At 41.5% G+C, this 17,967-nt stretch overlaps 1 protein-coding gene across 1 annotated transcript in view; it reads left to right on the plus strand.

Annotated features, from left to right (window-relative positions):
* LOC133116330 (low-density lipoprotein receptor-related protein 1B-like) overlaps window positions 1–17,967 on the plus strand; it is a 447,656-nt gene that overhangs the window by 343,952 nt on the left and 85,737 nt on the right. Inside the window, exons 62-66 of the mRNA XM_061225770.1 lie at window positions 9,034–9,182; window positions 9,555–9,648; window positions 11,767–11,883; window positions 12,595–12,714; window positions 13,750–13,869. Coding sequence (XP_061081754.1) covers window positions 9,034–9,182; window positions 9,555–9,648; window positions 11,767–11,883; window positions 12,595–12,714; window positions 13,750–13,869 — 600 coding nt within the window. The remainder of the gene's footprint in view (window positions 1–9,033; window positions 9,183–9,554; window positions 9,649–11,766; window positions 11,884–12,594; window positions 12,715–13,749; window positions 13,870–17,967) is intronic.

Consider the following 17,967-nt stretch of genomic DNA (forward strand, 5'->3'; position numbering starts at 1 on the left):
TGGATTTGGGGAGAGAGTTCCAGAGGGAGGTGGCCCTGTCTCCCCAAGCTTGGTCCTGCACGAGGGAGAGCAGGTTGGCATCAGCAGGACGGAGGTACGGGGGGAGAGCAGGATGGCATCAGCTGAACGGAGGTTGCAGGAGGGAGTGTGGTGGTGGAGAAGGTCGGTGAGGTAGGGGGGAGCCCGGTTATGGAGAGCCTGGTTGTGGAGAGCCTTGTAGGTGATGAGTAAGAGTTTGAATTGAATTTGTTGTCTTACCGGAAGCCAGTGGAGGACAGGAGTGATGTGGTCACGGGACCGGGAGTGGGGGAGCAGTCAGGCTGCAGAGTTCTGAATGTGCTGAAAATGTATTTAAAATTTTGGAGGATGTGCCATAGAGGATGCTGTTGCAATAATCTAAGTGGGATGTGATGAAGGCATGGATCAGGGTTTAGGAAGCAGAGGAGAGGAATTTTGGCTGATATCTCTGCGTGGAAGCTTAATCTTGCTAAGACTGAGCTTCTCTACATCCCTGCTAAGTCCTCTCCGACAATCAACCTCTCACTGATTGTTGAGGACTGTGTAGTATCCTCCTCACATGCGGCCAAGAATCTTGGGGTGACTCCTGATAACCGCCTCACCCTGGCTCCACATGTATCCTCCACTGCCAGAACCTGCAGGTTCTTCCTCTACAATATACGCTGTATCCGTCATCTCCTGACAGAGAAAGCCACCCAGCTCCTAGTCCAGGCGTTCGTCATTTCCCACCTGGATTCCTGCAACTCCCTCCTAGCCGGTCTCCCAGCTTGTGCCATCAAGCCCCTCCAGCTGGTCCAGAATGCTGCAGCCCGCCTGATCACCAGTCAGCCCAGGTCGGCTCATGTCACCCCACTCCTCATTGGCCTCCACTGGCTTCCTATTGCTGCACGCATCCGATTCAAGGCCTTAGTGTTGGCATTTCAGGCTGCTAAGTGGACTGCCCCACCTTACATCCAATCCTTAATCACTCCCTATTCCCCAGCTAGACCACTCTGGTCTGCCAGCTCTGGTCTCCTTATACTTCCCTCACTACGAGCACCTGGCGGTCGAGCTGCACGTTCACGCCTGTTTTCCGTTCTGGTTCCTTAGTGGTGGAATGACTTGCCTACCACTGTCAGAACAGCAGAATCCCTCCCCCTATTTTGACGCAGACTAAAAACACACCTTTTCAAACTGTACATTAGTCCTCCCTCCTGATTTCTCCCCCCCCTTTCCGATATCCCTCTTGTCTAACCCCCAAAAAAAAAAATCGGCAGCATAAAATGTCTGATAAACATGTGAAAATGCAAAACTCTGCAAGGTGTGTCCAATAGCCATATGTGAGACCTCACATATGGCGATTGGACACACTTGATCTTGGCAAATAAAGGTGCTATTTTGAAGCAGGTTTGCCTTTATAACTCTAGACGTCAAATGACAGCTATTGGACACTGCATACACGGTGCCCTTTTAGTTGCTTTTACAGAGCATTAATTACTAGAAAGTAACAAGTCACATAATTGGTACATTTTTAGTACATATAGCAACGAAATACTTACCTAATTGATTTATAGAAATTAAGCAAGTCCTGCATTCCTCTGAAAAGAATCTATTTGGTTGTTGATTCAAAGAGAATATTTGATTGCATCCTCAGCAGCCTGCCCAGTGGTACATGTTGTTTGAAGTAGACCACCATAGTTACAGTACCTATAGCAGGTATTAATGCATTGTGTCTTGGAAGCCTTGTCAGTGCATAGGTCAAGGTAATATTCTCTGTGCTTCAGTGAATTTCCAGTCTTTTTCAGCTTTATCTCTTCTTTAAAACATAGTTTTTGGGCTGAATTTACTGCGTTTTTCCGCGTTTGCCAACCATTATGACATTATCCCTCACTGAAGGGCGGCCTGTAGTCTAGTGGTTAAGGCCCATGACTGGGACACGCAAGGTCGGTGGTTGGATCCCCGGCGTAGCCACAATAAGATCTGCACAGCCGTTGGGCCCTTGAGCAAGGCCCTTAACCCTGCATTGCTCCAGGGGAGGATTGTCTCCTGCTTAGTCTAATCAACTGTATGTCGCTCTGGATAAGACTGTCTGCCAAATGCCATTAATGTAATGTAAACCTAGGTTTTGTGTTGAATTTCCAGACTTTTTTTACCGGAAAGTAACGTCATCATATCTATATAAACAGTGACTGTCCTGACCGATGATATCTTTTGTATTCAGAAAGTAAACCATTTCAAAATCTGCATTTTACAATATTCCACTTGTGTTCTGAATAAACTCTGCTAATTTTGCCATAATAACTTGAATAATTAAAGGCTAATATAATTTGTATTTCACCATTTAAAAAGAAAAGAGAAGTACTTTAAGACTGTTAGCTATGAAATACATAATGGCCCTTCGATGTAAGCGTCAGAGCAGCAAGAGCTTCAGTGAAGCAGCCAACAAGTCTTGAACCCCTTGAACCACCTCCTTTTTGGGTTTTTCCGGAATGAGTCAAAAATTAAGTTGAAGTTGCGGTAATTGTCCGGAAGCATTGCGATGGCTGATTTTGCTAAACTTTCAGCTACCGTTTGGCTTGTGCCATTGCAAGTGGATTTCTTAACATTTGTTTTAAACCAACTAGTTAGCTAGGTCACTAAGCAAGCGCAAAAAGAGAAGAGATGAAAAACATGCATGCGCATTACTTTCTATAACTTGCTGCCCAAGACCATGTAAATAATATGATACTATATGTGCTAGACACCGAAAGCTGATCGGCTTAGAAAGAGATTCAGTTATTTCCACAGGGTCAGTCTGTGTGTGTGTGTGTGTGTGTGGCAGCAGTTATTTCCACCGGGTCAGTCTGTGTGTGTGTGTGTGTGTGTGGCAGCAGTTATTTCCACCGGGTCAGTCGCAGTTGCTGTAGCTTCTCAAATCAGTACCTTTTAATACGACAAAATTAACCTCAAAATATCTGCTTGTTTGGAACTACATTTTCATACTGCATTGTGGATCACTGATATAAAGACGTCTGTAATCAGTAAATATAGTGTGTTATATTCACCAATCAGCCACAACATTAAACCCACCTGCTTAAACCAGATTTTTCATGATTAAAAATGCTTTAAACTAAATAAGCGTATTTACTTGATATAACTTAAAGATGCAATCGGTAACATTTTTGTGTTAAAACATTGTTACAAGACCATTGTAAATCCCTCACTATCATTGAAAAAGGCTCCCTGACATGTTGACTCACCTTCTGCCTGTGTTTATGGTCCATAAATTTGGGTTTAAAAGTGTACATTTGTCTGGCGACCACTCTGTATCAAAACATTGTACAGCTGTACAACAATTCAAGCTCATTGGTTGAAAATTGGTTCTAACTACCACAGCCAATTGGTGGGGGCTTATTCCGATTGTTTGTGTAGCTGTGCATATTGCACTACAGACAAGCGATCACTGAAACTCTATTCTATTGCTTACTATCCAAGCAAAGACTACATAATTAGTTATAGAACAATACCAGTTTGTTATTGGTAGCAACAAGCAAATTAGCTGTAGTTAGCTTACTGGTAATAGCTCATTTGCTTGTTGTTACTGATAGCGAACTGGTATTGTTTTCTAACTAGATAAGCAATAGCATACAGAGTTTCAGTGATCGCTTGTCTGGAGTGCAATTTGGGCAGCTACACATTCCTTCCTATATCTCTTTGCATGTTCAATCATGCATGTTAAACCTTTATTTTTCTCAAACAGTAAGTTACAGTTGCATCATTTGTGGTACACTGTCATATCTTTGTTATATATCCAGTTATTTCCATAGCCAAAAAAGTCGCTTGCTCATAATATAGTTGGTTAGCTAAAGTGAAAACTTCAAAAAGACAAACTGTATAAATAGTGTTGTGCAGCACACTAAAGTGAACATTTCATAAATTCAACTGTTCGGCGAACATTTTCTTACTGGAACACGGCAGGCTCTGTCACGTTTGTCACTGTTAACTTTCCAAAACAGTGCATGTTGTGGTTTGAGGGTGTTTGTTGCTGCAGGAGTCCGAAATTACCTAATGTACCTTTAATATTTCATGATATGATATGTGTACTTGTATAAGGAGTTGCAGTGAATAAGTGAATTGCATTCAAAAGTTAAATTTTTAAAGGAAAATAGAGATCTTGTCTGCATATTGGGCTGAGGGGTGCATTGTTTTTTATACAAATATCTTGGTATGTAATGGTGTTCATAATCACGTCTTAACAGGTGCTCCAGGTGATGTAGAATTTTGAAAAAATAAATACCACCCGCCATATTTAAAAATGCATCCCTCTAATCAGTTTCACCCTTCTTCCCTTCATTGGAATTACATGGCACTGCATGTGGTGAAACTTCTGTAGGGCTGCGTGAGCATATTAAATATTTTCTTTCCAGCTTACCAACGCAACATTGCCAGAAGTAAAGAAAACAAGGATAAAAACAAGAAAGTCACACTTATTTTCACTGTGATGGAGGGTCTGTTGTTTTTTTCATTTACTTAATGTAATGGCAGAATTTCGTTTTAACTTCGTAGGCCACTTCTAATTGAATACGGGCAGCAGGATAGTTCTGACTCGTGTCCTAGTTAGCACAGTTATCCACAATACCCAATTATGATGTACTCACACATGGACTCCAGAAATAACGTTGATCTTTAATTTTGATGTCACTGAGCGTTTACAGCAGGCACATCATTCTTTAGTTTACATCAAACAGTTGACTTGCTTATTTATGAATAACAAAGACTACCTACGGACTATGGACGACGGTCAAAAGCTGTATGCTTCCTTGGCAGCACACGCATTGTCTGACTAGCCAGAAAGGTTCCGTGGTTTAGCCTAAATTCTCGCACATGCGCAGAAACACATTCACATCAAGTAGTAAATTGTTATATCAAATTATCAATATGGGCATTATCTGTTCCCTTTATAAATGCAAAGCACTAAATATACAAAACACAAAATCCATTCAAACATAGTTTTCCAGTATTTGGCCCTCACACTTACAGTTAAGGTTTGGATTTGGGGAAGGAAATCTGATCCTAGATCTTATGGGTTAATTCACCCGAGAGCACAACAACAGAAACAAATAACATGACAGCTCCATCACAAGATCATTTCAATAGCTGCTGACTACACAGGTTAGCTAAATATATGTTTGCTAGCTAGCCACATGACCAACCAACAATAGGAGATGAGGTTTGGCTAACATTACTGTTCAAACTAGCTGATGTTACAGCATGATTGAAGACAGTTACTAGCTAGCTCTGCCTATCTTGCTAGCTATGATAGCTGTCCATGTAATTTATGTAGCGGTGAGAAATTAAAGAGAATAGCCAGGATGTGCTAGCTGTTGACATCTGTAGGAAACATTACATTAAGGCAATGTTGTTTTGTAAGCTTGGCAGTGACAACTAGTCTACTACTGTTGTTGGTTTAATGTATATGCTTTACAGGACTTACAATAGCTAATGGAATAACATAGCTAGCTAGCATTACTTTACGCCCAAGCTGATATAGACAAGCTAGCTAAGTATAGAGCTAGCTAGCTAGCCCAACAAAACACACCGATAGACATTTGGTGGCTAGAATAGCAACAGACTAACCAGGGATGTTTTTTTGAGGTGTAAAATATGAGTATGTAAAGACATAATGTTACTTAGTTATTTTGGGAAATCAGATCCGAGAGCAGCAGGGCAACTTAAGCCTGAAGTATAGATAGATAATTAGCTAAGTAAGTAACACATTAGTTGGGGTAACACATATATATTTATTTAAGTTGAATAGCTTTGTTCTCTTGTATTGCTAGTTACTAGTAACTAACAAGCTAGCTAGCTGTCAATAGCTAATGTTTTCTAAGCTAACTGCCATCTTGAAAGCGGTCAGAAATAGCCTGTCATGACGATAGGTGCGTCCCATTAGCCGGAAAGTGCATACTCCTTAACTCCACTACCACCCTCCTCCACTCCATGCCCTGGAAACCAATCTTTGTGGACCCTCCACTGTCCCACAAAATCTGGCACTGTCCAGGTCCAGAAAGGGGAAATGGCAGGGAACTTGAAATCACACAATTAGGCCATGATGAAATATTTCGTTTTTTATCATCACGCATATCATCCTCCCCAGATTGTGAAATGTCAGTTTGTTTTGTGGGTCATATGCAACAAACAAATTTGGCCATTTAAAACAGGGGAGTGGGTTTATGTATTTGTTTGTAGCCACTGGTGTAGTGGACACCCCCCTCAGCCCCCGCTGTGCAATTACTTTCTTTTTTCTACCTTTATTTAACCAGGAATACCCAACTGAGCTTGAAATCTCTTTTGCAAGGGGACCTAAAAACGGGTCAATTTGAAAATTCATGCACTTCTTGGCCTACAGTTGCTACAGTTGTGCGTATTGTTATTGTTAATTACGTGCATGAGATCTGATAATGTTGTTCTATTTAAAAAATTGATTTCTTTGCATGACTGCTTCACCACTTCAGCGAAATGAACATTTCCGTGCCGTTCTTTTAAAAATGATCTTCCCCCAGAGCATGCCTCCAGACCGCCCTGGATGCCAGCCATTCTCTAGCTATATTCTACTTCCCTAATATTCCATCTAAAGCTACGCCCGTTACTGCTGCATGTTATCATTATACGGGATTAATGTATTTTAATTGTAAGTCAATATTTGTAATAACAAGGTAATGTGTGTAATGCAATGTATAATTGTATGTTCCGTCAGGCGCGTGGCTCGTACTTGCGCAATGCCTTACATTATGGAGTCACTGGCTAACAGACAATGACTTTTCACCATTCATTAAAATATCAATTTTAATAACAACCGTAGCCCATGAAAACCCGCTTTTTGGAAAAGGCACTAGTCCGCTTAAAAGTAGGGCGTGTTCTAATTGGGGGAGAACAACACTTGAAATACGAATATTTTCACTCACCATTTTCAAGATTCATTGGTATAGCGCATTTGCCTTACCAAAAGATTTTTCATGTATATTGGTCCCAGAACAGCAAAACAACAAGGCTGGCAATTTCCGTGTTTTGCATGCAAGTGTGGTTCAGACATTATCTAAAACTGTTAATGACTGTACTTAAGATTGCGCCAGAGTAATACCTTAGCAGAATCCCAATTCTCACATATGGCTATTGGACACACCATATCTTGGCCTAGAAGGTAGAGGCCGGTCTGAACTTACTGCCAAGAGAGAAATTTAAATGAATGGATTTTTTGTTACAAGTTAATTCTTTGTATCTCCTAGCACGGTTCTATTTGAAACAGATTGTATTTACTGTCTTTACTGGTCACTATGAACAGAATGAGCATACCTGATTCAAGCTATGGTGTGTCCAATAGACATATGTGAGGTGCCTATTCATTCATGTTGGAAAGTGGAGCCCAATTTTAATATACATGAATCCGGGGTTCCCATATACCATTTAGACACACCATATCTGGGCCTAGGAAGGTGCTATATTGAAGCAGGTTTGAATTAATATTTATTGAGTATTGAATTTACTGGACAGGTGACCTGTCCAGGGTGTATTCCTGCCTTTCGCCCAATGTACGCTGGGATAGGCTCCAGCCCCCCTGCGACCCTGTTCAGGATAAGCGGGTCAGGATAATGAATGAAGTAATTAATTAATTCATTTATATGTATCAATTCGACATGGCTCAGGCAGTAAGAACAGTCGTCTGGCAGTCGGAGGGTTGCTGGTTCGATCCCCCGCCGGGCTGTGTCGGAAGTGTCCCTGAGCAAGACACCTAACCCCCAAATGCTCCTGACGAGCTGGTCGGCACCTTGCATGGCAGCCAAACGCCGTCGGTGTGTGAGTGTGTGTATGAATGGGTGAATGGAGAAGCATCAATTGTACAGCGCTTTGGATAAAGGCGCTATATAAATGCCACCCATTTACCATTTACCAATTCCATGATCAAATAATACATAAAACACAGTTTAGTTTATTGGGATGCCCATTAGTTGACGCAAGAAGCGCTGACTAGTCTAGAAGTACTACAGTAAGCAGTAATGAAGAATATGATGCAGTTTTGCATGAATAGCTCTACAGCCCATTCTGAAATTACTGCCATGAAGAACATGTACTGAATGGAGGGATCTTATGTTTCAAGTTGATACCTTTTACCTCAGCCTATCAAGGTGCTATTTTTAAACAGATTGGATTTCTAACTTTACTGGTCACTGAACAAAATGAGCATACCTGATTCAAGATGTGTCCAATAGACATATGTGAGGTGCTTATTGGATATTGGAAATGGAATGGAAATGGAAGCTCAATTCCTATATACACTCACCAAGCATTTTATTAGGAACATTTTTACTTTATTACACCTACTTATCCATGCGATTATCTAATCAGCCAATTGTGTGGCAGCATACAGTCATGTAGATACTTCAGTTAATGTTCTTACAGTGGGAGCAATAATTATTTGATCCCTTGCTGATTTTGTAGGTTTGCCCACTTACAAAGAATGGAACTGTGTAGAATTTTAATCATAGGTACATTTTAACATTGAGAGACAGAATATCACAAAATAATCCACAATAACAACATCATATTAATTTTATGAATTTAATATCATATTTTCACTTGAAATAAGTACAATAGGACTTAATACTTGGTGGAGAAACCTTTGTTGGCAAGCACAGAGATCAGACGTTTGTTGTAGTTTTTCACCAGGTTTGCACAGATCTTGGGAGGGATTTTGGTCCACTCCTCTTTGCAGATCCTCTCCAAATCCTTAAGGTTCCGAGGCTGTCGCTTGGCAACTCAAAGCTTCAGCTCCCTCCACAGATTTTTGATGGGATTTAGGTCTGGAGACTGGCTAGGCCACACCAGGACCTTAATATGCTTCTTTTTGAGCCACTCCTTTGTTGCCTTGGCCGTATGTTTTGGGTCATTTGAAACTGGTTTGCATTTATGCAATGCAGTACAATTTAAAAACATGATGAATGAATGAATGAATGAGTGGATGAATGAATGAACGTATTTGTGTGTCTCCCCTGTGTCCAGTGCCCAAGCACCAGTGCCAGGTTGTGAACGGGGGCTGCAGCCACCTCTGCCTCCTCTCCCCGGGCGGCGGCTACAAGTGTGCCTGCCCCACAAACTTCTACCTGGCCGCTGACAGAAAGACCTGCCTGTCCAACTGCACCTCCAGCCAGGTCAGAGCTGCCTCTCTTCCTCCGGCTACAGCTGTCCTTTCAGCTTACACCAGCGGTCCTCAGTCCTGGTCCTGGAGAGCGACAAGGTGTGCTTGTTTTTGTTGTTAACCAGCACTCAGTTGATCAATTAAAGCAGTTAATTACACGTTTAACTTGGATCTGAATTGTTTGCTGATATTAAGGTGAAAACAGAAACCAGCACACCCTGTGGCTCTCTAAGACCAGGAGCGAGGACCACTGGCTTACACCGTCTCCCTTTCCGGCCCAACCAATTTTTTTTCTTCACAAACACCAGTGCAGAGTATGTCTTCATCTCTTCTTCTCCTCTCTCTTCTCTTGACTTGTTTCTCCCGGCCTTACGTGTGGGTGCAGTTCCGCTGCGGGACAGATGAATGCATTCCGTTCTGGTGGAAGTGTGACACCGTGGATGACTGCGGTGACGGATCTGATGAACCAGCAGACTGCCGTGAGTATACTCCCTCAACTCGACTGTCGGATAGGCATGTGCGTGTTCAGTACATGAATCAAGCAATTCACAGTACATCAATTCAAAATCAGTTTGGGAAGGAAACCCACATGGGGGGGGGGTCTAAGAGGGAGAGGCAGATGAATAGCTTTGGGGGAGGCTGGAGGGAGGAAGGAGCAGCTATATCATGAGCAGACACAGATAAGAGAGGAGATCAGTGGTACATTACATTATTGGCATTTGGCAGACGCTCTTGTCCAGAGCGACATACAGTTGATTAGACTAAGCAGGAAACAGTCCTCCCCTGGAGCAATGTAGGGTTAAGGGCCTTGCTCAAGGGCCCAACGGCTGTGTGGATCTTATTGTGGCTACACCAGGGATTGAACCACCGACCTTGCGTGTCCCAGTCATTTACCTTAACCACTACGCTACAGGCCGCTAACTGGTAGCTGTTAGCTTTTGCGTAACTGAATGGGGGAGGGCATAGAGTGGTGGAACAGCTAGGAGGAGTAGCTGTTGACTAGGAGGAGCGTGATTGGACAACATGAGCTACAGGACCAAGGACTGAACCTTGTATAAGAGAAGGGAAAAGAGAGACCTGGTGTGTGTGGCAGAAAGAGGACCAGCTCTGTGAGGCCTGGTGAACAGAAGGAACAGGTCATTCACAGAGGCACTTCTGTGTGCTGTAAAATAATCCATCAAAGGGAAGCAGTAGTTAGAAGAAGAAGAAGAAAAATAAATTATAAATTATAAAAGGAAATAATGATGGTTGGGTGCTGGAAAAAAAAATCCAGCCATCAATATATTCCTATAATTTGTGATAAGGTTAATAACACATTTGGAGGGACTTTCGACCATTCCTCTATTCAGAACTTTTCAGATGCATTGATATCCCTGGGTTTGTCATTGCAGAACATGGGTGTTGTTTTCACTTCATTATTTCTGCATGGATTGTTATTGTCCTGTTGGACAATCAAACTATGGCTGAGCTTCCTTGCAGATTTTCTGCCAAAGTATCATGGTACTTTGTTTATTATTGTGTCATTGGTCTGAAATGGTGCCACTGGACTGCTGGCAGCAAAACATCTCCAAAATATCAATGACCCACTTACATATTTGACAGTTGGTATGAGGCGCTTCTCCTTGTATGCATTTCTCTTTTGACGCCAAACATGTTGATGGTGTGTATGGCCAAAATGTTCAATTTTGGTCTCATCTGACCATAGCATTATTTTCCAGTCATAATTCCAGTGATGTTTGGCAAACTCCAGATGCTTGGTTTTGTTTACTGTGCTCAGTAAGGGCTGTCTTCATGCCACCCTACCAACAAATTTGTTGATATGGAGGTACCATTTTATGATTCTTTTTGAGACTTTGTGACCTTGGTGACAAGATGCAACCAAAGTCTTCAATTCTTAAACTGTGATCATTGGGCAATCCATGGCCTCCCTCACCATCTTCCTTAACATCCGTGGGGACATTATGCACTTGCGTCCTCTTCCTGGCAAGTTTGCAACCATTCCATATTTACACCTTTTTTTATTATTGCCCTTCGAGTGCTAAGTGGTATGTTTTACTGTTTATGTAATGTTTGTAACCATCAGACCATCCGTCTCTTCTAAAATATATATTTTTTCCCATGCTGATGAATGACGAAGGGATTTTGTATGCTTGTTCCCTCATTTTTATACTCTAGTGAAACAGGAAGTGATAGAACACAATATAGTTCCTTTCATGAGATTAACTAAAATTAAGTAAAATTGTATTGCCAATTTCACTTTGTTTGATTTTATTTACAATAATTGTTCGGGGTGCCAATAGTTTGACTCCTATACTTATCAGAAAATGAAATACATTCTAAGGAAATAAAAAACATTGTGAAATGAGTGTAATTAACGCATGTAGTTTTTCTATATGTCAATGTAAATATATATTAATTTTATGTTTTGTTTATTATGTTGTTTATTATATTCAGGCTTTTTCCTTCATTTTTATTAAGGGTGACAATAAGTCAGGAGCCCACTGTGTACTATACATACCATGTAATAGTCAAGCTTCTGCATATTAAAGCAAAGTCAGGTTAAGATTTGATTTATAACATTAACTGCATTTTTGCAGCTGAATTCAAGTGCCAGCCAGGGCGGTTCCAGTGCGGGACAGGCCTCTGTGCACTCCCTCCTTTCATCTGCGACGGCGAAAACGACTGTGGTGACAACTCTGACGAGGCCAACTGTGGTGGGGAAACCTTTTTTTACATTTTTATAGATTTTTATTTCATTACTGATACAAATTGTTCAATGTACAATTGGACTGATAATAAGTCAAATTCCACCAGAGAGACCCCATTTCCCCCCAGAAAACGTGCTATTATTTCAGACTGGTAATTGAGTTGAATTCTTTTTAGATTGTGTTACAAAGCCTTTACCCTCCTTAGCTTGGCAATTTAGTTTCACCAAAGCTGCCCTTCTTAACCCTGGGTTAACCTGGCATAGCTGTAGAAATGGATAAAGTTTAAATGTAAGGTGTGTGAGTGTTAGTGACTTAAAACATGTCACTGAACATCACCCTATTTCACCCCCTCCAGCCATGGCCAGCCCAAACCTTGCCTTCTGTGGTGGAGCGCTTTCTTGGTTCATTACAGGTCATTTAATTTAGCATTTAAGAGAATGAAACTGAGAAAAAAATAAAATAAGAAATAAAACCAGCCTATATGGAACAGCAAATAGATCCCCACTTCCAATCCACATGACCCTGCTGAAAAAAACAGAAAAGGGCTTCCGATCTTCCACCTAAGCCATATCACAGTTTTTTTTTTATTCACAAATGCTGCCAAAACCAAAACGTCCTTCCTTTTGCTCCCTAAGTGAATTAGGATGCCAAACTAAATCACTTGAGGAATAGAGGGTCCGACCACCTGTCAGTTGCTTCTTTTTGTTCTTCTTTCAGACACGTACACGTGTCTCTCCGGGCAGTTCAAATGCACCAGGAAGCAGAAGTGCATCCCGCTGAACCTGCGCTGCAATGGGCAGGACGAGTGTGGTGACGGAGAAGACGAGACTGACTGCCGTAAGACCTGCTTTCCTCAGCTTCCTCTTTCTGTTTCCTGCTTTTCAGCTTCGTTCTTTCTATGTTTCTCACCACCTGTCAATCAGATCAAAGTTATTTGTAAAAAAATATATATAAAAAATAAAAAGTAAAACTTGAGGAAAAATGTTGCAGGCCTGCATTCAATCAACATTTTTCTTTTTATTCACATCTAAATATCTAAACTGCTGGGGGATTATGGGCCTCTGGAGAATTGCTGAGGGATTATGGGCCTGTGGAGGACTGCTGGGTGATTATGGGCCTGCTGAGGACTGCTGGGGGATTGTGGGCCTGTGGAGGACGGCTGGGGGATTGTGGGCCTGTGGAGGATTGCTGGGGGATTACGGGCCTCTGGAGAATTGCTGAGGGATTATGGGCCTGTGGAGGACTGCTGGGGGATTATGGGCCTGCTGAGGACTGCTGGGGGATTGTGGGCCTGTGGAGGACTGCTGGGGGATTATGGGCCTGTGGAGGACTGCTGGGGGATTTTGGGCCTGTGGAGGACTGCTGGGGGATTGTGGGTCTGTGGAGGACTGCTGGGGGATTATGGGCCTCTGGGGAATTGCTGAGGGATTATGGGCCTGTGGAGAACTGCTGGGGGATTATGGGCCTGCTGAGGACTGCTGGGGGATTGTGGGCCTGTGGAGGACTGCTGAGGGAGTATGGGCCTGTGGAAGACTGCTGGGGGATTGTGGCCTGTGAAGGGCTCCTTAGGGAATTGCCTGGATTAGGGGGGTGATGAACAGTCTATGGATAAATTAGGGGCAGGTTAGCGGGGGGAGGTTTATACCAGGGATTACAGTATGGCACAAATCCTAGTCGAATATATCTACTGTAAGCGGGTCAGTCAATGCCATCTTCAAGAAACTGGTATGTTTGTGTTACAATCCGGTGCCATGCTAAACTACATAGGGTTGTTCACTATTTATACAGTGACAGGGGATATTGAGATGATTTTTTTTCTGATTGAGATCTGGCTTTGTGATTAGAGTAATTAAAAAATGTTTGTTGTTCTAGCGGAAAGCACGTGCTCTCCAGACCAGTTTCAGTGTAAATCCACCATGCACTGCATCTCCAAACTGTGGGTGTGTGACGAGGATCCAGACTGTGCAGACGGATCAGACGAAGTCGACTGTCGTAAGTGGCGCTCCGCTGGTGATCAAACTGTCACCTCGTAACAACCCAGCCTTTCACCTTGTAACAACCCAGCCCTTCACCTCGTAACAACCCAGCCTTTCACCTTGTAACAACCCAGCCTTTCACCTCGTAACAACCCAACCTTTCACCTTGTTGCAACCCAGCCCTTCACTTCGTAACAACCCAGCCTTTCACCTGGTAACAACCCAACCTTTCACCTCGTAACAACCCAATCAAGTTGCTCCTTCTGCTATGACACTGCATTTGCTGAGCAGGCATCCTAGAACGAGGTGACCTTACATTTCCATGTTATGTCGGAAAAGCACTGGATATTTAGTGAAATGGTCGAAAACAGGGTACTAGAGGTACTAACCTCAGACCTGCAGAAATGTCACAAGTAAACAAATATGCTGAGCTAGCAAGTTAAGCTGAGAATTATTATGCAAGTGTAATAGTTTTTGCATACCATAATTTGCGTGCAACATTTGATATAAAAAATTGATATGCAGTGAGCATTGCTATTCATCGAAACATCATCCAATGATGTTCCGATTAATAACGAACTGTGACATGAATAAACTATATAATGTGACATGACAAGACTATTAAATTGTAACAACTAAACATGAAACATAACATGACATGACAATGAGACGTAACAAGAAGTAAAACATAAAAACGTGGCGAGACTAGACTAACATAATACGTGACAGGACAATAAAATAACTAAGACAAAAACTAAACATGACACATGACATGACAAGCACGTGACAGTTCTGCCACATATGAATTGCCTGGTCTTGCCTGTGTCAATTTATTGTGGGAAACTTTGAGACAACTTGCTCCAAAGTCATTGAGACAACTTGCCCCAAACTGAAATGGCATAATTAGGGCTATATCTCAAGGTCAGCTTAACATGAAATGCACTTTTTTCGCTCCTACAAAGATATAATTTTGAACATTCATACAAAATGTATAACATAAAAGGTGAAAAATAAGAAAACTATCCCCACCTCGGATTAGTGTGATTTTTGAGGTTGTGAGGTTGTGTTTTCAAAATAATAAGTGTGACAGCTTACCCATGTGATAACTTATCCCACTCCCCCACTTAAAATGGCAATACTATCTTATGTCGATTAGATTTTAATTATACAATTAATCATTTTCTAGCAAAATATTGTGCAAATAATTACTTTTTTGTAATTGTGTGCAAGATCAACTGATAGACAATGTATGCTGTTTTAGGGTCCTCGCATGGGCTGCCAGATAACGTAGGGATTTTACTCTCTACGAAACCGGGGCGCCAATTAATGTTGTGTAGCAGTATAACTGCAAAAAGTAATCAGTCTTAATTAATAATTAAAATAACCAATATTAATGAGTAAACATACAGATAACCTGAAGGTTGGAAGTTCTTCGAAAGACTGCTTTAACTCGGCTCTCATGTCTATGTGATGCCAAAACAGATACTGGGTGTAATAAAATATATTTATTAAACAAACATACAAACACAGAACTGATAAAGTAACGGGAAGTTAGGGTAAGTTAGTAGGGTGTGTGTGTGTGTGTGTGTGTGTGTGTGTGTGTGTGTGTGGTGTGTGTGTGTGTGTGTGTGTGTGAAGCGCGCGTGTCCCTTGAACAAAGGAAAGTAAAAGTGTTAGTTATTGTTGGTTAGTTATTGTTAGCTGTGAGAAGACTACTTGCGTAGTTTACTCTATATATGCGCAAAAGACGGCAAATCAATTCACGTACATATATATTATGTAGCTAACAAAATACATTCCAATGATAAGAAGGCAAATATGGAAACACAGATTCACAAAAACAGTTAAGACTAAACTAAACACTGGCTATGCCTGAATGTTTGTTGTCTTACTGAGTCCATACACATTGGATCCAAAAGACATGCTGTCCTTATAGGAGCCGCGATGGTGCTGTGAATGCGTGTCCTGGAGAGGTGCGCAAAGCTGGGGCGTTCCCGTGTGCAGCCCGTTGTCGTTTGGTCCGTTCGGTCGCTGGAAGGATGTTCGCTGGTCCTTTTTCCGGGTGGAAAAGTTTGTTGCTGTTGTTCGTCGGTGAGCTTTGCAGGAGTAAACTGATGTAGCGTTCCGCGTACACCAGTTTCCACTCTGCGCTGTGCAGCGTTCAGCCTCTGTCCGAGTCTCGGAGCAGATGAGCTGAAGCGAATGGCCAAAAGAAGGGAGAAGAAGAGGAGAAAGAGGAGAGGGATCCCAAGAACATGACTTGCTCTTATACGGGAAAGTTTATTGCTCCCGCCATTACAGGATTGGCTGAACCAAGCTCGACGTCATGCGGGGTGGACGTCGCGGAATTGTCCTGTGGGATTGTGGAGTTGTGGTTCTCACACTGTCTGATAAATGCTTTGAAAGTTCCTTTTTTTCCACAGAAATATGTAATCCTCAAGAAGCTGCTGTTACATATTTTTTCTGTTTTCAAATTGAATCAATATTGTCTTCATGTGGATCATTCAGGCAGAGCCATACTTTCCTCATAGTCGATTAGGAAACTTCATATGATGACAATGTGTTGCTTTCACATTCTCCAAAATGCTTGTGAAATGTATAGGTTATCAATAAGCTATTTTCTGTATAAACAAGCAGCCTTGTATTTGGTGATGGCAGAAAGGGCACCGTAGTGTGTCTCTTTAATTAAAGAGTGCCATCTCTTCCAGCCAAATTGATTTGTTTGTCATTTCTAGAGGATATGCTTGTTTTTCCTCCCTCTATTGCTGGTGTTGTGCTCTAGCAGTCACACCCACTCTGGTGGACTGAAGTCGGCAGCAGCCGCCACAGTATTGCCCTTCTGAGCGAGTTTATACTAATTATCAGATTAACATTTTGTGACTGTTACTTTATTGCACGATTTTTATTGTTTTTATATCATTTATTTTATTATTTAGCAGATAAGTATGCTATGTTTCTAACAATGTTCTGTTAAAGGCATGCCTTTTTGCGGTGGACAAAAGTAATTAAAAGCAGCATATCAATGCGTTCAACTCAGATTTTTTTACTCATGTTACTGTCATTGTGGTTGAGCCACGTTATTTCAGTCTTTTCCACTGCTTCGCATGAAATATTGTCCACTGCTTGGCTGCAATCATTAATTCATATTTAAAATGAATCTGTTCCAGCCCAATGTGCCAGTTTCATACATAAGATGCATGTTTCCTGGGCAGAATGCATCATAAGTTCACCTGAAAATAATCGCAAAAGGCTTAGTAAACCTTGCCCATAATGTTTTGAAAGCTAACGTGCATAATATTATTTGCTTTTAAGAAGTTCTGTGACAAGGCCTCAGTTCTATAGACACATTTTGTTGCCAGCTGTCAAGTCTCATCAGGCTTCCAACACTGAAAGTAATGGCAAAGCAGGCTTGACACAATCAGTGGCCACACACAGTCTCATTACCATGACTTCAGTTACAGCATGCCACTAAGCATAAGATTTTCACAGAAGTTGAAGTGAATTTAAGCAGTGTTGCTACAAATTTAATGAGCCAAAGCAACATACAAGCTATTGTTTTGGCTGTGCTTGTCTCGAGATCATTACTGTTGCTGTTACACAGGTGCTAAATGGACACTTCTACTTCGTAACAGTTCTGCAGAGTGAGGATCCTTCAAAAGGCCTGTGGTGGTTATTTTTACACTTTCTAATAACTGATTTGGATTACATCAGGGGTGCCGGTCCGCATACTGGTTTGACCAATTATCTTCTCTTTAGTTTTTTGATGGCTCCGTAACCTATGCTGTTTAATTCCTGCACTTGAGCACAGTAAAGACTTTAGGCTACCGGCTGTGGTTGGTGCTTGTACAAATGTCAGATCTGAAGACCTATCTCTGAACAGTTGGTACGTGAATGTTTTTTAACTATATGCTTACATGCTTGAGTTTGTATCTTCCTTGGTTTTCTTAAGGAAACAATGCACCAATGCTGTGTGACATTATTTTTACTATTATTATTATTATTATTTTTATTTTATTTTATTATTATTATTATTTTTTAAATTATTATTATTATTGTTATTGTTATTGTTATTATTATTCGTGGCATGATAGGAAATGCAGTCCTCTAAGAAATA

The sequence above is a fragment of the Conger conger genome, chromosome 17 (genome assembly GCF_963514075.1).
Source record: "Conger conger chromosome 17, fConCon1.1, whole genome shotgun sequence".
Classification (NCBI taxonomy): Eukaryota; Metazoa; Chordata; class Actinopteri; order Anguilliformes; family Congridae; genus Conger; species Conger conger.